The sequence below is a fragment of the Hydra vulgaris genome, chromosome 09 (assembly GCF_038396675.1).
Source record: "Hydra vulgaris chromosome 09, alternate assembly HydraT2T_AEP".
Taxonomy (NCBI): domain Eukaryota; kingdom Metazoa; phylum Cnidaria; class Hydrozoa; order Anthoathecata; family Hydridae; genus Hydra; species Hydra vulgaris.
This window is the reverse complement of record NC_088928.1, coordinates 27075001-27096647: the sequence shown is the minus strand read 5'-3', so window position 1 is coordinate 27096647 and position 21647 is coordinate 27075001. Positions and strand designations below refer to the sequence as shown.

General features: G+C 28.0%; 1 protein-coding gene across 1 annotated transcript in view; it reads left to right on the top strand.

Annotated features, from left to right (window-relative positions):
• LOC100207485 (zinc finger FYVE domain-containing protein 1) overlaps window positions 1-21647 on the top strand; it is a 36456-nt gene that overhangs the window by 5474 nt on the left and 9335 nt on the right. The window contains exons 2-8 of the mRNA XM_065805201.1: window positions 1736-2268; window positions 2407-2617; window positions 2819-2916; window positions 3018-3126; window positions 3214-3311; window positions 8617-8734; window positions 8807-8974. Of these exons, the coding sequence (XP_065661273.1) occupies window positions 1736-2268; window positions 2407-2617; window positions 2819-2916; window positions 3018-3126; window positions 3214-3311; window positions 8617-8734; window positions 8807-8974 (1335 nt within the window). The remainder of the gene's footprint in view (window positions 1-1735; window positions 2269-2406; window positions 2618-2818; window positions 2917-3017; window positions 3127-3213; window positions 3312-8616; window positions 8735-8806; window positions 8975-21647) is intronic.

The window sequence follows — 21647 nt, the reverse complement described above, 5'->3', positions numbered from 1 at the left end:
TTCAAGTGATTTATAGAATTTTAGACCAATTAGTGGTTTTGCATCAGAAATTGAGACAACAAAAAGTTGGCACATATATAACATGTTATTTTTTTTAACAGTCAGGTTGCACGTACCTAGCACAGGACTAAAATTTCCACTATATGATTTTAACTTTTTTATTGTTTTTATAAAAGGAGGTCTTCCAGAAATAGAAATGTAAATGTTATATGAAATAAAGTTACATTGGGTTCCAGTATCTAATTTAAACAACTTGGTTTGCATGATCGGTAGTAAAGTGATTTTTTTGGATCTACATACTTTTGCAAAATGATATTCTTTTCCACATTGTGTACACTTTTGACCAGAAGGAAAAAAAAAAAAAAAAAGGAATAATGAAAAAATACCAATATTTGTATGATGGCAAAATTATCAAATTAAAAATTAATCTCGTAAAAAATATAAATTACGGAAAGAAAACTGTGGATAAGCTTTACAATTGTTTGTAAAATTTTACAAGCTCCTTCTCTTGTTCCAGTATTGTGGTTTATACCATAACTTTCCTTTTTCTAGGTGACTTGGTATAAGTTTCAGTTAATGTAATAACCAAGGCAAGGTTAATGAGATAAAAAATGTTTAGAAGCATATTGTAAACATGAATAATCACGAATACAGTATCTGTCCAGGAATACTGTACATTATTGATATGTATAAAAAAATTTTTTTCATGGTAAACCATTAAATTTTGATTCCTTTTTAATCAAATAAGTTATATAAACTTTAAAAAAACAGTTTCACTTTTGGTTTTTAGTATAGATTTTATGACTAAGTTTATAACAATTTTCAAGATATAAAAGTATTGATTTTTAACCATTATTTACAAGCTTGTAGTTTTAACCATGAAATATTTTTTTATTTTGTATATTCTTATTAAGTTCAAATTAAAATTCTAGTAAAGTTTCAAATAAAAAAATCAAGTAACAAGTTTCAACATTAACAACTTAACCTATTTTGTTGTAGGAGACTGGTAACTTATGCAAAATAAAATTTTTTGAAAAATTATTAAAAATTATTTTTACAATTTAAAAGTTTTAACATTGATAACAATCTGCATTCTGACTAGATGCATGACATAAAATATTTTTATGATTTTAAAATGTTTAGACACTATTGACAGTATAGGTTTAGCAAATTTTTTTGAATTAAATAAACAATTATTTTGTGTTATTCTTTATTATATAATAAAATAGTAATATATAATCATGAGTAATAAAATATGTTAAATTAAATTTGTGGGGACGTATATTTCTTCATCATCTACTTTTCTAACTCATTCACTTAATTGTAATGTTGGTTGGAGTTGGTAATTTATATTAATTATGATAAAATTTGCATTTCAGCAATTATTTAGACTGGTATAACCAATAATGTGGCCGGTATTAAAAACAGTTGTTAAGAATTAAAAAAAAATAATGATTCTTAAAAAAAATTTATAGAGTATATATTTTAAAAAATTTTGTAAAATTTATGCAAGTTGTTTATAAAGTTATTTCAACATTTTTATAGAATTGCTTGGTTATTTCAACATTGGTTTTAGAGTTATACAAGTGTCAATCAAATTGACATAAAAATTTAAAGTTTTAAAAATTTTCTTTTTTATTTTATCAAATTGTTCAACTTTTTAAAATTTACTTTTTGAATTGTTTGCTGTTTAAGTTTTTGTTGAAAAAATATTTTTGTTTTGTAAATTGTTTAGACTACAGAAACTCATTTCTTGCAAAATCTTCAATGTGAAGATAATCCTCGTGTAAAAGTTGTTTCTATTTTTGGTAATACTGGTGATGGCAAATCTCACACCTTAAATCACACATTTTTTAATGGTGCTGATGTTTTTGATACATCTTCTTCTCAAAAATCTTGTACAGTTGGTGTGTGGGCTGCATATGATAAAAGTAACAAAGTTTTGATTCTTGATACTGAGGGTTTACTTGGAGTATCTGAAAATTCAAATAAGCGGATGCGACTGTTGTTGAAAGTTTTGGCTGTATCTGATGTTGTAATTTATAGAACAAGAGCTGAAAGGCTTCATAGTGATATGTTTTTATTTCTTGGTGATGCCTCAGAAGCTTATTTGAAATATTTTGCAAGTGACTTAAAATCTGTAAAGAAGCGAGGAAAAATGGACGATACTCCTCTTTGTAATTTAGGACCCACAATAATTATTTTTCAAGAGACGCACTACACTTTGCCACTTGGTTTTGATAATAGTATTAACTCATTTTCAAAACAGTAAAAATTATTTTTAGTTTTAAATTATTATTTATTTTTGAATCATAGCATTATTTTATATAAAATTTTATTTTTAGTAAAAATTGTTTTTAAAATTTTTATTGTAATTTAGAGTATAAATTATTTTATTTAATTTAGTAACAATCAAACTCCTGAAGATATATTGAGAGAAAACTTTGCAAATATTAAACGAAGTCCATCTGCATTCAGCTCAATTAGTTATGTTGGTACTAAAACTCAAGCTCAACCAACAAATTTTTCAACTCTTTTCAAAGAAGTTCAAAAACATCTGAATAATAGTTCAGTGAGGTCACCGAGACCAATATCTGTTATTTACAATGCATTGGTGGTAAGTTTTCAATATGTTTGTTGTTTATTGTGCATCGATGGGATGTTTTTATTATCTATTTTTTACAATGTGTTAATGGTTTTTATTATTTATTTTTTACAATGTGTTAATGGTTTTTATTATGTTTTTAATAACTAAAAGAACATGATCTTTTCAATTGCAAAATAAAACTGTTTAGTAGTTACCAAATAAATATTTCAGAAACTGAACAAAAAGTTTGGTGATGATATCAATTGTATTATTCCAAATAGTTTTCCTGATGAGTATTTTACATGTACTTCTGTTTGTCAATCGTGCAAGTAAGTGCAAAAGTTATATAATATGATAGATAGTGCAATAGTATGATGATGTTGATTCAAAGCATTGTGATTAAGATGATTATAAAGATGCTTTTATTTAGATTACGATGTGAGCTAAGTATGAATCACGAAGAAGATAAAGTTCCACACCATACATCTCAGCGTTGTATATATCAAGCACAGTTTGAAAATAAAGTTTATGTCTGCAAGGTTTTTTTTTAATTAGAAAGTATTTAAAACATTTAGCAATAGTTTTTACACCTTTTTGTTTTTAACAGTTTTGTTCTTTTTGTAAAGATATGTCATGAAAAAGGATTGGATTGTATGGTTTGTCCTAAAACAACTGAAAATCAAGATTCCCCATTAATTGGTTTAGCAAAGTATGCATGGTCTGGGTAAATTCATATTTGAGGCTAATTTTTAGTTCATTTTTAAATTTTGTTACATTTATTTGTGCTGTATGCTCCCTCTCTCTCAATCACTCCCTCTTTCTATATACATATATACAGTCCCGGATCAAATTATTAACCTATGTTGATTTTTTTTATTATTTTTTGTATTCTCCAAGGTAAAACTTATGTTTTTTAAAAATACAGATAAAAACTTTATATATAAATAAAGTATAACTATTTTCTAACATAAGATACATAAAATAACAATCAGAAAATTTTTATTAACATGAATTTAAAATATTTTGTTAATCCTTCTTTATTTTTTGTATTTTTTATCTGACTAAGACAAATTTTGATGAAGACAGCATGCTATAAATGCAATTTAAAGCCATTTCTTTCATGTGTATTATGGTTCCAATGCTAAATAACTTTTTCAATCAATTGCGTCCTGTTTGTGATCTTTTCTAGCAAAATTTCTCTTTTTAATAGCTCCCATACATTTTCTATGTGGTTTAGATCTAAGGAGTTCCCTGCCTAATACAAAAGTAGAATTTTTAGAGATGCCAATAATTTTTCTTTAAATTCTTCTGCTTATTTGGAAACCACTTCTTCGATTGAGATAAAAGATGGGTTTTAATGACTTTTTTGTAATGGTTTTGTTTCAATATTCCATCCACAATTAGGAGTTTTCGATTTCGCTTACCTTTCGAGAAAGTAGAAATTTTTTAAATATTCTATTTTTTATGATGAAAAATAAATTGTTTCATTTATACAGTTCATTTACTAGAAAAAAAGTTGAATTTTAATGAGTTTCCAACTTTCCGGGATATGGAAATAGATTGAATTCAATCTATTTCCAATTTCCAGAAAGTGGAAAGTATTTAAAAATTATTTACTTTCTTTAGGTTTTTACACGATGTTAGTTATATAATATTACTATTAATTAAATTCGACCTTACTTCCTTACCTTTTCTAATCACTTTCCATTCGTATTACTTAATTCTTATCTATTTTATCAATTTTCGACCACCCAGAGTTTATTAAGACCTGTCCCAGTTTATTAGTTTAAAAAAAAAAGTTTTAATGTAAAATTAAGAAAGTCTCTACTCTTTGTTAAATGCGCTGACTTGATTATGCAATAGGCTGGCTTGGTTATGCAAAGACGTTTATACATAAGTATCTCTATTATACTTTGAACTATTTATGCACTTATAGCAGAACAATGTGACTCACCCTAGCCGAAAAATCATAAAGGACCTATACAATTTTGAAACAAAAAACAAAAAAACTTTGATTACTATAAACACTTTCCATTATGAGTTTTAATTTAATTGGGTTGAAATCTGAAATTTTTTTTGTTCCTAACTCTAATAGGATCCCTATAAGACTTTTTGACTAGGGAAGCTAATTGCTAACTGGTTTATTCTCAATTTTAAAAAATAAATATATTTATTACCGTTGATGACTTAATAATTTTTTTTTTTAATTATATACTTAAATAGAATTTATTTATTTAATTTTAAAGAGTTTAATGCCAAAACAAATAAAAAAGGTTATAAATTAAACAAAGACTGGAATTTTGAAAATAGAAGCATTTTTTTCTTTTAACTATTTTCTCATTTTATTGAATTTAAAATAAATATATTTCAGACGCTAAACGAACTGCAATCTCTCTTACTATATTTTATTTGTGTAATAAAATATAGTAATGAAATTTTAATGCGTTTAAGTAAACCTTATTAAATTATCCTTAGTCTTTATTAAATTATCCTTATTAAATTATCCTTAGTCAAAAATGGTAGTAATTTCACAAGATAAATGTTTACTGAGAGAAATAAACTTTTATAGAAAGGAAACTTCCCGAAGTCCTTTAAGTTTTAGTCAAATTTTGAAAAAAATTTATCAGGTTTCCCTATGTTAGCTAGTAAGGTTCAAAAGTATTGCATTATACCAGCATCTTCTGTCGCAGTAGAATCTGCTTTTAATGATCAAAAAAATCTTTTTAGTCATCAAAAAACTTTACTTAATTAACTATTTACTTAAATATTTTTTAAGAGTGTGAAAAGAGTGCGAAAAGAATGTGAAGCCCAATATATAATCAACTATTTGTAAAAAAGAAATCTTATTAAATAAATGAAATTAAAAAAAAAGTAATTTAACTTTTTTTTGACTTTCCAATGGGAAGTGATTACAAAGTGTTGGGAAGTAAGGTCAAATTAAATTATTAGAAATATTATAAACTTAATTTCATGTAAAAACCTAAAGAAAATGATTAATTTTTAAATACTTTCCACTTTCTGAAAATTGAATTAGATTGAATTCAATCCATTTCCATTTCTCGGAAAGTTGGAAATTTCGCTTTTTTGCCTTTAAACTATATAAATAATGTGTATAAACTATAAGTATATAAACTTAAAGTATATAAACTTAAAGTATATAAACTTAAAGTATATAAACTTAAAGTATACAAACTAAAGTATACAAACTTTAAACTATATAAATAAACTATATAAATAAAGTATAATTAAATAAACATTTTCTAATATAAATGCATTTAATTTGCAAACACTTTCCATTCAGAGGAAACTTCTTTCCGAAACTGCTTAGAAAGTGAAATCAAACAGTCCTATCCACAATATACAGTTGACCAAGGCCTTTAATAACCCTCCATTAATAACTGAACAAACATGACTTTAGGAGGATGTTAAATTGTCTAGATTATGCAATATTAATGGAATTTTTTGGAAGCCCTTTTTACATATTAATCCTTTTGAGTCATAATTTCTCTAAATACAAAAATGTTAGGGAAAAAAAATTAATTTTTATGTTAAAATGGCTTGCTGATTTCCAGTAATCAACAGTGAAACTACTGTTCTTTTTTGCCCAATTCAGGCTCTTATTTCTTTAAGAATTGATTAACTTTGGCTCTTATGCTGGCCTTCTACTTGCCCAATCCATGCAAACTTCATCAAACAGTGATTGTTGCTACATTTAGACCCACCTCATTCAACTTGCTCTTAATTGCTGAGTATGTAGCAAATCTATTTTCTTTCACTATTTTTACTAGCTTTCCCTCACCTTGCTGTTGTTGTTTTTTTTCAACTGCATTTGCCTTGCCTTTGAATACCTAATGGGAGGCTATTTTTAAATTTGCCTTCGATTTGGTTCACTGTGTTTCTTGATGTCTCACATTTTCTTGATATTTCACCTATTGAGTAATGCTTATCGATCAGAAGATTTTTTATTTATTTATTTATTTTTGTTATTCACCTCTTCAAGGCCGAGAAGGCCACTACAGATGAGGAGGCTACTTAATAGTGGTTATAACTCTCTCTCAACTCTATAAATCCGAAACACGAACCTTGAGGATAGTGAATAATTGAACCTTGAAGATAGTGAATAATTGCTTTTTTTTCAGAACTGGTCTTCTTTTTTCCCCATTTCGTTATTTAGAACTTTTAGACAATTGTTTTACTGAAAACTATTTTAAAACAGATAAAAGTTATTTTGTATAGTAAATATTGAAACAAAGTATACAAAATGTGTAAATATTGTATAAAAATGGTTCAAAGTATTAAATTTAAAACTAATATAATTAACTCACAATACTTAACAAAAAATCTTACTGCACTTAAAAAAAACATAGTAAAACAGTACAAATGACAAAACACAAATGTTATGAACTAAGCAGATGCAATATGTCCCTCTGAAATTGTTGGTACCTTGGATATAATTTTATATTGCTAATAGCCTGAAAGTGTTAAGTTATAAACCGAAAAATATAAATCAGCAAATAATGACATTTCAAGCCAATTTAAATGGCACCTAAACCATTAAGTAATCAAAGTTCTAGAAAATTTATAAAGTAGACTAATAATTTGATAAGGGATATACATACATTCTCTCAATAATAATTTTATTTATTTAGTTTTTTTTTTCTCATTACTAATAATTTTATTAAGATATATTTTTTTTAAGCCTCCCTAATTTTTCTTTCAAATTTTTTATTTTCTACCTTTTATGTTCTTGTTTTTTTCCCAAATAATCTCTTTGCAAAAGGTCTTATGAAACGCTAATGCACATTGATAAGGTTTTTTTTTGTCAATGCTCCTCTGATATTGATGCATCCACGTGTTTACCTTTATTATTGTTTCACCTACATTAACTTTGGATCAGTTGCATTTTATTATATAAGTTTCAGACTTGCTGTTACTAGGTATTTTTAATTTGTTTTTTGATGTTAATAAAGATCTTTAATTTGGGTTTGACTTAAATATTGTTCTGTTTTCTGCTTTTTGAAATATTTTTCAAAGTTTTGGTGAAAGGCCTGGTACCCTTGGGGAAGACACTACAGGAAAACTGTTGCACTCTTATAGAATTGCATTTTTATTCTTTCTCTTTTAATGAAATTAATGTGTAATACTCCTCATTTGCTTTTCATTGTACCGTTTTCAAAATGAGGTTTACTACAGATAAAGTAAGCTCTGTAGAGAAATCCTTTAATTATAGTGGTTTTAATTTTGGATTGTGATTTGAATGCGGTTTAATCTGAAAGTTAGTAATTGCCTCTTATCGATATACTTTGTACTCATATTTTCCTAATGTGTTATTTATAGTTGTTATATCAAGAGAGTCAAATGTTTTTGTCTTGTTTGTACAACAATATACAATATACAACTACCATACAACTACCATACAATTGAAGTCAACTTCAACCGTATATTGTATGGTAGTTGTTGGTTTAAAATGTCTTGAAATTTTTTTGCTTGTTTAATGTTTGGATATCTTGCATGACTATTGTCAATGTATTTTAAAAATGGTTTTAGGTTAAACGCAGGATTAATTGTCAATTCCATTTTAATTGCATTATTTTTTTGGAATTGTAGAAAAGATTCCATGAGTAACACTATGTAGGAGATTCTCATTAGGTCTAAGTTCTCCATTACGCAAACCTCATTGGTCAAACAAAAATATCATTGAAATAAGCAAAGTCCTATGAGTTGAGTATTTTTAACAAATAAAGCTAAATCCATAAAAAGAAGTTTTATTTTAAAATATTTATGTAAAACTAATAATCTTAAATAAAATCTGCTGAGTGTTTCATTAAATTCATTAATTATATTCTGTTTTTAATTTTTCAACAATAAAAATATAAAATTATTTAAAAAATTAACATTTTTCTATTAAACAAAAATATATTCTACCCACCACATTTGAGCAGCTTAGAAAGAAACAGGCAGATAGTAATTGCAATATTCATAGTGCTTTCATAACAGAAATTTAAAATGGGTTTATATAATATTTTTAGATATGTGTTAGAATGTCCCCAATGTGGTGTGATATACCGAAGCAGACAGTATTGGTATGGAAATCGTGATCCTGTAGAGAATTCTGTTCGAACTGAAATCAAGCATGTTTGGCCTGGTGTTAGTAATTTATTTGATTTAAGATAATAATACTTATTAAATGATGACTTATTAAATTATTTTATATTTTAGTCATGTCTCCCGCATAATCATCAAAATGCTGCAAGAAGATTTTTGGATGGCATGAATGTTTTTGCCTCAGCTATTACTGACATGAGTGCAAAGCCAGCTAAAGCTGTTACAAATTGGATAACCGATAAAGTTGCTCCTTCATATTGGACACCAAACTATTTAATTTTAGTAAGTTACTTTTTTTTAACATTTCTATTGTAAATAAATAAAACCAATATTGTAGCAACAGTAATAATAATATCAGTAATTATTGTTATATTGTTATTATTAGTTTTATATTGTTATTATTATTTTATTTGTTATTAGTTTTGTCACTAATTTTGAAATTATGTTGTTGTTATTAAGTAATTTATTTGTTGTTATTAAGTAATTTATTTATTTATTTATATATATATATATATATATATATATATATATATATATATATATATATATATATATATATATTATATATATTTAAGTTTTTTATTTTACATATATTTAAGTATTTTATTTTAAACAAATGTTTTTGATTATTGGAATAAACACAGTTTTAACTTTACTTTGAAAGTTAATTAATTAGTAATGAATTTTTATGAATGAATTTTTTTATGATTAAATTTTTTGAAAGAAGAGAATTTGAAATGGTAGCTAGAAATGTTAATTTTTTTTTTCCAACATCTTTGCATCCAACAAGGCTGCAAGCAACCACTAACAAAGCTGGAAGTTACTGGAAGAGAAAAGATGAAATTTATAGATAACGATTGACAGACAATTTAAAAGATTGAAGTTATATGAATCAGGAAAATAAGATAAAGAATGAGAATTCCAAAGAACTGATGTTCAAGGAAAAAAACTAGACGAATAGTTTTTGGAGCACTTAGAAATAGTCACAGAAAAAGGATGAGACCTAATTGAATGACAAGTAACATAAGAATGAAATTTAGTAGATTGCACAAGAGACGATAGCTCTTTAGAGCAGTGCCCGTTATAGTATTTGTAGAAAAGAGAAAGAGAAGCAACATTACAATGATGTGATAATAGTTGGAGGTTGGCTGCAAGAGCAGATCCAAATATGTTTACAATGGGTTTTTGTACCTTGTCTAAAAGACAAAGGGCATCATTAGAAGATCCGTCATAGATATGGCAACAGTATTCCATACAAGGACAGATTTAAGATTTATAGAGATAAAGAATAGAATCAGAAATACGGAAGTGTCATGCGTGATAAGGAGATGCAACCTTAGCAGATGCTAATTTTGCAATGGATTTGATATATGGTTTCCAAAAAAGATCGGAAGTAAGAGTTAATCCTAGAAGATTAAGGGTAGATGACTCATTGAGTACATTACCATTCATAAATATAGAAAGATACAAAAATTGGGTTTTATCTGAATTAAAGTTCACCAGCCACTATGAGCTTCACGTTGTAGCAGAAGTGAGATCCTTTTCAAGCTCAAATGCCCCCTCCAAGCGATCAGAGAGTGTTGGCTTCTTATCATGACAAGAATAAATGGTAGTATCATCAGCAAACAATGCTACCTTAGATAAGAGAATATCTGGAAGATTGTTAATGTAAATTAAAAAGAGTATAGGGCCAAGGATTGAACCTTGAGAAACCCCTGAAGTTACGGGGTATGAACAAGAGTGCTGTCCATCAACGACAAGTTTTATACTACGATTGGAAAGGAAGGACTCAATAATCTTAAAGATGTTACCAGATACACCGTAAGAAGAAAACTTATGGAGAAGACCAGCATGTCAAACTTTATCAAAAGCTTTAGAAATGTCAAGAGTGGTAGTCTTAACCTCTCCACCTCTATTTAATGCAGTATAAAACCTATAGGTTATTACTGTTAGCTAATCAGCTGTGGAATGAGAATATTGAAATCCATATTGATGATCAGAAAATAAGTTCATTAAAAAGTAAGTACATTCAAGATGAGAGATTAAGTGTTTGTTATTTGTTAGATTTAAAAACCTTGTTTATGAAAGAAAAGTAATGGGACAGTAGTTAGACGAGTCTGATGGCTCTCCAGAATTTTTAAAAATAGGGATAACAGATGGCACTTTCCAGCATGCTGGAAAACAAGAATCTGATAAGCACTTGTTAAATAGTTTTGAAAGTATAGAAGACAGCTCTGGAGAACACTGCAAGATCACAATAGGTATGTTATCTGGACCACAAGCTGTAGAAGAGTCTAAGCAGGAAATCACTTTATATATAGAAGCTAGAGTGATACGAATGTCAAGCAATGAATCAATCTATTTGTTGGCTATATCAGGTGGACGCAACTAGTGGAGTCAAGAGATGATATTGATGAAAAGTTTTTAGCAAATGATTCAGCTTTGTCTTTAGGCGAGGTGACAAGGTCTGAACCATACAAGAGAGGTGGAATAACAGATTTGCCCTTATTATAGATACTGTTAAAGATTATCCAGAAGTCATGGAAGCCTAATTTTTGAGATGAAATACGAGATTTCATGACCTGAGAGTAGCAGGCTTTGGCGTTAGACAAAATCTTTTTACAATGATTTCTAGCAATAGTAAAAAGACATCTGTTTTCTGGAGAATTGTTTTGCTGATAGATATGGAAGTAATGGTTTCAATTGGAAATTGCAGCAGCACAATGTGAGGTAAACCAAGGAGAAGAGTGAGGCTTGACTTGGAATTGTCGAGAGAGAATAAAAGATTCCATGCCAGCCTGAATCCGCAAAGTTATGTAAGAAGCACATTTGTCAGCAGGAAGATGAAAGATTTCTGCCCAAGGGCCATCATGAAGGAAATCAGGGAAAAAGTCCCAGTCAGCTTTAAGGTAGTTGCAAGAGGTAAAATGATCGAGGGATTCTGATGATGAAGAAGAATGAGTTAATAGTTTTAGAGAGATAAAACCGTGATCAGAAGCACCTAAGGCTGAATGTGGAGAAACTGAGCACTGACTAGGATCAGAAACAAGACATAAGTCGAGTAGAGAAGGTAAATGATTTCCTTATCTGGAAAACAAGTTAGAAAGTTGGCTATATGAGTTCGAGATTGAGAAATGCAAAAGTTGTGGGCCTTAACACCTGCAGAGTCACTGACTCTAGAGCTAAGCCATACAGTGAGATAGAGTGAAGTGGTGCTAGTTACCTATTTTTTAGGCTTTAAAAGTCCAAATAATAATCAATGCAAGCATTTGATTTGTGAGAAAAACATTGTTTGAGAACATTGCAACAATTTAAGCATAATAAATATTTTATTTAGTTGAAACTGTTAAAATAATCTCAAAGGTTTGAGATCATTAAATGTCAAAACAATGTTTTGTTTTAGGTATTAAAATTAATTCATCATTTTATCATAAAATGGAGGTAACCAAAAAACAACAGAAAATTATTTTATTTAATAAGAAATCAGTATCTTAACCACCTGCTAAGAAAAAATTAATGCTTAACAAAAGAAAGTTACAATTAAAAACAGCTAATAGATGCAAAGATTCCATGCTTTCAAAATACAATGCTAATAATTGGCTTGATACTAAAAATGTTGATGGAGTAGTAGCTGTGCTAAAATGCAGAGTAGGGCAAGAAAATGCTTCTCCAATTGAGATTTTAAAAAGTTACACAGCAAATTGGAATGGTGGAAATGAATGTCGTTGATTGCAACGCAGAGAAAGCATCTCTTCAGAAGACTTTTGAGATATATATGAAAACCGAAAACGCCATTATGTGCGATTGAATTGTAAACTAATTGAGTCACAGCAGGAAATGTGACAAACATTTTAACCGGCATTCAAACCATGAATTCTAAAGACCTAAACAAATTCTAAAGATTTGAAAAAAAAAAAGTTAGACGTTACTTACTTTTGACCAAAAAAACTTTGTTGTACCATGTACCATCCAAAAATAATTCAGTTAGAAGATCTCTTTGTTGTACCATGTACCATCCAAAAATAATTAAATTAGAAGAGGAACATGTTATAATCTTTGGCCAAGCTTATTAAAACAAAAATATTTATTTAAAAATATTTGTTGACTACATAGGTCTGAGTTGGGTGTGAATTAAAATGAAAACTTAAAAATAAACTCAATAATTAAAATTTTTTCACTATTTAAATTGTTTTAATGATGTCTTAATTGTGAAAAAAAGACTATACTTGCTGTTACCTTTAATCCAACTCCAATTGGAAAGTCATATTCAACACATTCTTAAATGAAGTATTCATTGAATGTGACTTTTTTTCACTTTTGGGCGTTGAATATGGAACATCACATAGAGTTTACAACACCATAAAAAGATCATTTCCCTAGAGAATTTTGAAATTAAAAATTGCAATAAAAGTTTGTTGGTTTTGATGTGGATAGTACTTCTGTTTATAGAGAAAACAATTCATGTTAAAATGTTACCTAAGGGTAAAATCCCATGGATCACCTTTGATTGGTGTGTAGCACAGTGTCTCAAGTTATCATTAAAAGAAAAGTTTAGATTGATTTAGATTTTTGATTTACTTTTTAATGCAAAAGTTGAACGTCTTTTTAATTTACTTTTTAATGCAAAAGTTGAACGTCTTTTTAATTTACTTTTTAATGCAAAAGTTGAACGTCTTTTTAATTTACTTTTTAATGCAAAAGTTGAACGTCTTTTTAATTTACTTTTTAATGCAAAAGTTGAACGTCTTTTTTCACTAGTGAATAGAGTAAAAATAAAACTTTCTAAAAGAGAAACGCTTACAGAATTTAGAGTTAGTTTTGAAGGAAAAGATTTCAATATATTTGATGTGCAAAACGTTTATCCGTTTCTTTTTGTTTACTTAATAAATAAACTTGGTTAAAACTTGGGTTTTTTAAACCTCTTTTTTTAATGAAAACATTGCTAAAAGTTCCAAATATTTAATTGTTCTATTTAATTTGGGTGATTCAAAATAATAAGCTAAAAAGGCTACAGAATAGCGAACTATTTTGAGATGTTGATTTTTTTTTAAATCAGCGATTTTTGTGGATAATTTGATTTTGTTAAAATATGACACTCATAATTTGTTGCGCAAATGCATAAAGTATAATTCCTAAAGTGTTATGGTACAAAAATTAGGTGAAAATTACAAAAATTGATTTGATCCAGAAAATAATTTAATTGTCATCTTTTCAATATTTTTTATATTAGTCGATCAGTGTTGAATAATTTTTCCAGTGGTGATTTGACCCAAAGTTACATCCTTGTGTTAAAAGATTTTTTTTTGGAATTTAGTACTTCAAGTTATAATTATTATAATTATATGACAAAGGGTGGAACCTACAAAATCTTTTGTAAGGACATACCCTGATGAGTGGCATTAATGCAGTTATTGGGGGTTTTAAAAACCAATGGTGAAACAATGCATTGCTGAGAATTGGGGATCGCCATGGATCCACTACTCAATTAAAAGTGCAAAAATTTTTCACCTCCACCTTCTCTAAACTTTAGTTTATGGGTGTTTAAAGTGAGCTTTACTGCTTGTTATTTTTTAAAAATCTTTACTCAAGTGGTGTTACTTATACTTATAACTTTTGAAATATTAGAGATGATTTTGTTCTGTAAAAAGAATATAAACACCATGTTTTATCATTTGACATTTAATGAAATAAAATAAGCCTTAATTAATTTTTTGAATAATTGAGGCAAATGATGAATGTGGCTAAACTTAAATAATACTTCAAATAATATATATTTTAGATACTTATTTGATAATCTGAAAAATTAATCTATGTAACTTTGTTACTTTTCAAATAACAATTGATTTGTTAAAAGGATTTCAAACCTCTGAAACATGTTGTGTTCATATTGAAGAGACTGATAAAAAAAATGTTTGGGCTAAATTTTTTTGATTAAAACAAAAGAGTAAATGAATAACAAAAAAACTAACTTTTTTATTTTAGTCGAAGCTCGCCTTCTCCGTTTATTGTAGGACTAAAAGTCAGCATAATATACGCCGTAATCTACAGAATTTTATAATTTACTCAACCGCATTTTATTCTGATGAGTTTTAGTTCATGATGTCATTGACTTTTTTGTTTGTGTACATAATCTCTTACGCAAACAAACAAAAAATCAATGACATCATGGACTGAAATTCTTAGAAACTCTTACAAACTTGATAATTTATTCAAGCACGCTTTATTCCGAAGAGTTTTAGTACATGACATGCGGTAGTGGTGTAGTGGTAAAGCGCTCGCTTCATAAGCGAGAGGGTCCAAGTTCGATCCCCACCACGTCCCTGGAAGTACCGCGCTCAACTTGTTTCTCCGCGCAGCGGCTTTGTTCTTTAAGGTTCGTGTTTCGGAGTTATAGAGTTGAGAGAGGGTTATAACCACTATTAAGTAGCCTCCTCATCTGTAGTGGCCTTCTCGGCCTTGAGGAGGTGAATAACAAAAAAAAAAAAAAAAAACATCATTGACTTTTTTGTTTGTTTATATAATCACTTACACAAACAAAAAAAATCAATGACATCATGTACTTGAAACCCTTTTCTTGGTATTCATTTATTCTTTTGTTTTAATCAAAAAAATTTAGCCCAAACATTTTTTTTAATCATTATCTTTAATATGAATGCAACATGTCTCAGAGGTTTGGGAGCCCTTTAAAACTTGTTAGCAAATAGCTTGGCATGTAACACTATAAAGATTATGCCTTAAACGCCTAAAACTAAAAATAACATGCCTAAAACTAAAAATATTTGTTGTAAAACATTTTGAAAAAAGTATTTTTAATTTGATGAAAATAAAAAAGTTATTTTATTTACATAAAACAATTTTTTTATTTTCGTTTGCATACAAGGTTGGAATTTCAATAAATTACATCATCCATCAAAAAAATTATGTTTTGTATTTAAAAGTGATAAGTTGAAAAATATGCATTAAAATGCATTATGAATCAAAATGCATTAAAAACTTTTTGTAAAAAAAAATAATTCTTGTAATATTGTTGATATTCCTATATTGATGAATGTTTTCTTTACTTTATGTGTTGTTGGATTATTTTTCACTACTGACCTCTCATGGAAATCCAATCTAATGCAAAGCTAGCATCTGCTAAGGTCTTTTGTTGTGCTTGCCATTTTTTTCTTTCCAATCTCATTCTTTATTAATCTATTTTTCCTTGTATGAAAAAATATCGTCATATTTAAAAATGTTGTCATATTTATCTTTGCATGAAAAAATGTTGTTATATTTGGGATGGTTCTTCTAATTATCTCTTTTAGACTTAAGATTAAAAAATGCATTGTAAATAGTTGAACCTGCTCTATTATTGTGAGGCTGCTTCTCTTTCTTTTTTCTATAAATACTGCTATGATCACTACTTAAGCAAACAAATATCTTTTATTTTGTCAAGAAAAATTCTTACATGGCTCATTTAGCAAACTTGCATTTTTATACTGCAACTGTTCTTTTATACACATAGATGATTAAATTCATTTAAAACTCCTTTAATTTTCCAGAAATTTTTGAATGTTTTTTTCTATTAGCTCGCAAAAATTATATAAAATTTTAAATACGACAATGTTTGCATTTAAACAAATATGTATTCTATAACTGAAATTTTCACGAAATCAGTTTTTGCAACAATGTTTTTTTCTTTTTAATTCATTTTAATTGACTTTGTTGAGAAATTCCTTTTAATAAAAGTTAATGCAAATTCTGTTTTAAAAGTTTACAAAAGTTTTTGTTGTCAATTAATAGGATCAAGAAAAAAAAATTATAAAATGGAAGTTAAGAGTTTATCTGACATTTCTGATATAGACAAAAATATTAAAAACAAGTGATATTTTAGGTACAATATGCAATATGTAGTAAAGCAGGCACTCTGGATAATGTGCATATTTTGCACATATAGAGTGAACAGAATCTTCCAATATTAAAAATATTTGAAGATTGTGTTCACAAATAAATGCAAGTATATACATCACATGTAGTTGAATACATAAAGGAAATGTCTAAAGTTCAATGCTGGTCCTGTTTATAATATGAAAATAAAAATGTTTTCCCTTAACATAGATGAGTGCTTCTCAGCAAAAGAAAGTTCTTAGTATACTCATAGCATATTTTTGTGACTAAGCTAATAAATTTGTATTAAAACACTATGTATCATTGTCGCTTGTTACAGTAAACACTGAAAATCTTTTTAATGTTGTTATTCATTTATTTAACAAAAATGCAATTCCATTAAGTAATCTAGTTTCCAATTTATCAGATTCTACCAATTATATGAGGGAAAAAATCATTGGGTTTGAAACAAGATTAAGAAAAGTGGTTCCTCACTTACTTGATATCGATGGTGATATTTGTCATCATGTGCACAATTTTGTCGAAAAGTTTACTTCTTTTTTTGGCAAGGTAGCTGAAATTTTACTGGATGATATCTACATTGATTTTAAGTTTAGCCCAGATCTTCAGACATTTCTAAAAAAGTTTTGTCAAATCACAGGTGTCACATACAACACTCCAAGCAAAGGTGGTTATCTGCTTTAGATTGCGCTTTACCTATGCTTAAGATGATACCTGCTTTTACCTTAATTTATTTTTCTTGGTTATCAAAACAGGACATCTCTCTTGTATAAAGATGAAATGACAGAATTTAAGAGGCATCAAATGAAAATAAAAAACTAATGGGAAAAATAAAATGTAAAAGCAGCAAAAAAAAGCAGAAACAAAACAAAGTGCAGAAAGAAAAGCTAGAATTGTTATGTTTTTTTTTTGACGTAATTAAACCTTGCTTTATATTAATTTGTGTGTTGAAATTCTTCCTATTTTTAAATCATCTATATTAATTTTTGAACAAAAAGAACCCTTAGTCTATTGAATTTATGATGAGCAAATTGAACTGGTGAAAACAATTTTAACTTGTTTTATTAAGCCAAAGATTATAAAAGTTATAATAGGAACAAAATTGAAATCACCTTTTGAATTACATATACCTCGGAAGTAATGCTGAAAAATATATGAAATCTTGACTTTGAATCGTTGTTTTTTAAGACCTTGCTAAAAGCTTTCCATGAATCATCAGCTTGCTTACTTAATAAATTTCCTTTTAACAACCCTTTTTTTAAATGCCTCTCTGCAATCGACCCAATGTCTCAAGTCACAAAATTACAGAGAGAATGCTAAAAAAACTTCTAACTTTCTTTCCCATTGGAGATATAAATAAAGTAGTATTTAATTGAATCAACTTCATATAGATATAGTGTTTCCACCTGTATTTGCTGATGGAAAGCCCTTATGTTTTAGTGGTCAGAAGTTTTTAAGTGTAAAAAATAATTAAAGCTTAGTAAAATTATCAAGGCATGCCTAAGTATATTTAGTAATCCTCATGTTGAGCAATAGTTCAGCATGATGAACACCATAGTTAACAAAAAGACAAATCGTCTTGATACTTCGTACTCTGTTGTAGCTTCAGTTAAGTATCAATTATTAGCAAACAAGACTACACTAGAGTACTTTAAAAAACGAGATATATTACATAACCCAGTTAACAATAACATTTGTGGTTATTTGTAAACTGCAAGTAAACAGTATGTTAAAAAAATTGAATTCCATTGGAAATACAGAAAAGTTGAAAAACGTTTTTTAAATATAAATTCAATACAGAATAAAAAATCGCCTCACAAGAACGGTGCAAAATAGTTAAAGAATTTATCAATGATCTTGCAAAAAAATGCAAAAAAGCTGACAAGTTATAAGAATAAAAAGTAATGATTTCTGAACTATTTTTTTGTACATCAGTGCTTTGAACTCTCCTATTTTTATGTTTTTCTGACTTAAACAGTTTACAGTTTTTAAAATCTTCAACTGTTTTTACTCTTAAACTTCTTTATTTGCTTTGTGGAACATTATTCTCTATTTTTGAGCCTTAGTTGTTGTATTAAAAAAGTTTTGAGCCTTGTTTACAATAGTATTAAAAAAATACAAACAATAGTATTAAAAAAAAAAAAAAAAAGGAAAAAGTACAGTTTGTTCTAGGGTTGTTTGCCATAAACAAAAACTTACGAAAATTTCGCATTTTTATCTTCTGTATTTCAAATTGCTATTGCAGAAGTTGTTCTTGCACAAATTTACGTTTCGTAATGTGTTATACGAAAAAAAAAATTATTTCGTAATAACTCTTTACGAAAAGAAACTTATGCGGTAGTGGTGTAGTGGTAAAGCACGAGCTTCATAAGCGAGAGGTTCTGAGTTCGATCCCCACCGTCCCCACGTCCCTGGTAGTACCGCGCTCAACTTGTTTCTCCGCACAGCGGCCTTGTTCCTCAAGGTTCGTGTTTTGGAGTTATAGAGTTGAGAGAGGGTTATAACCACTATTAAGTAGCCTTATCATCTGTAGTGGCCTTCTTGGCCTTAAGGAGGTGAATAACAAAAAAAAAAAAAAAAAAACTTGCAAAACAAATCATTTCAAAAGAATACTTGCGAAACAGTTCCTTACGGAAGGAGCGTTTTGGAATTTGCGCTTACGGAATAGACTCGAAAGCATTCATTGTTATACGAAAAAATATTATTATTTAAATAAAATGTTGTTAAATGATTCTTCAATAGTTTTTAAATTTATATCTATATATCTATATATATCTATATCTATATATATATCTATATATATATATATATATATCTATATATATATATATATATATATATATATATATATATATATCTATATATATCTATATATATCTATATATATCTATATATATCTATATATCTATATATATCTATATATATATATATATATATATATATATATATATATATATATATATATATATATATATAGTTCTATAGTTTGTTGGCTTTAGGAAGAGCGGAAGGAAAAAAGTGATTCTTACGCCAACACATACGTCACTTTTAATTACTTTTGACTTTCGTCCAACATTTCCGTGTTGGATGAAAGTAAAAACCATTAATTTAATTACAAATTAATCGTTTTTTAAAAAAACCACAAAAACGCAAATTTAATTGACCAGAATGTTTTTAAAAACATTCTGAATGTTTTTATAACATTTTGAATGTTTTTAACAATATAAACAATGTTTTTATTTTTATTTTTTTTAATAAAATGTTTTTATTTTTATTTTTTTTAATAAAATGTTTTTATTTTTATTTTTTTTACTGTAAATCATGCGCGGAGTGTTGCTACATCGACTATATTATAGCCTGACTCGCAAGGGAGTGCTGCTACATCGACTGACAAATAGCCTGACTCGCAAGGGAGTGCTGCTACATCGACTGACAAATAGCCTGACTCGCAAGGGAGTGCTGCTACATCGACTGACAAATAGCCTGACCCGCAAGGGAGTGCTGCTACATCGACTGAGGGTTTGGTTGGGGCAGGCAGTCTATCATTATTAAAAAAAAAAAATTCCGGTCTTGCATTTTAATTTTTACTTTTTGTCAACAAAATATGGAAAAAACTTTCGGACAACATCTAAGGGTTCTATATATATCTATATATATCTATATATATCTATATATATCTATATAGAACCCTTAGATGTTGTCCGAAAGTTTTTTCGATATTTTGTTGACAAAAAGTAAAAATTAAAATGCAAGACCGGAATTTTTTTTTTTAACAATGATAGACTGCCTGCCCCAACAAAACCCTCAGTCGATGTAGCAGCACTCCCTTGCGGGTCAGGCTATTTGTCAGTCGATGTAGCAGCACTCCCTTGCGAGTCAGGCTATTTGTCAGTCGATGTAGCAGCACTCCCTTGCGAGTCAGGCTATAATATAGTCGATGTAGCAGCACTCCCTTGCGAGTCAGGCTATAAGATAGTCGATGTAGCAACACTCCGCGCATGATTTACAGTAAAAAAAATAAAAATAAAAACATTTTATTAAAAGAAATAAAAATAAAAACATTTTATTAAAAAAAATAAAAATAAAAACATTGTTTATATTGTTAAAAACATTCAAAATGTTATAAAAACGATCAGAATGTTTTTAAAAACATTCTGGTCAATTAAATTTGCGTTTTTGTGGCTTTTTTAAAAAACGATTAATTTGTAATTAAATTAATGGTTTTTACTTTCGTCCAACACGGAAATGTTGGACGAAAGTCAAAAGTAATTAAAAGTGACGTATGTGTTGGCGTAAGAATCACTTTTTTCCTTCCGCACTTCCTAAAGCCAACAAACTATAGAACTATATATATATATATATATATATATATATATATATATATATATATATATATATATATATATATATATATATATATATATATATATATATATATCTATATATATATATATATATATATCTATATATCTATATATATCTATATATATATAGAACCCTTAGATGTTGTCCGAAAGTTTTTTCCATATTTTGTTGACAAAAAGTAAAAATTAAAATGCAAGACCGGAATTTTTTTTTTTTAATAATGATAGACTGCCTGCCCCAACCAAACCCTCAGTCGATGTAGCAGCACTCCCTTGCGGGTCAGGCTATTTGTCAGTCGATGTAGCAGCACTCCCTTGCGAGTCAGGCTATTTGTCAGTCGATGTAGCAGCACTCCCTTGCGAGTCAGGCTATAATATAGTCGATGTAGCAGCACTCCCTTGCGAGTCAGGCTATAAGATAGTCGATGTAGCAACACTCCGCGCATGATTTACAGTAAAAAAAATAAAAATAAAAACATTTTATTAAAAGAAATAAAAATAAAAACATTTTATTAAAAAAAATAAAAATAAAAACATTGTTTATATTGTTAAAAACATTCAAAATGTTATAAAAACGATCAGAATGTTTTTAAAAACATTCTGGTCAATTAAATTTGCGTTTTTGTGGCTTTTTTAAAAAACGATTAATTTGTAATTAAATTAATGGTTTTTACTTTCGTCCAACACGGAAATGTTGGACGAAA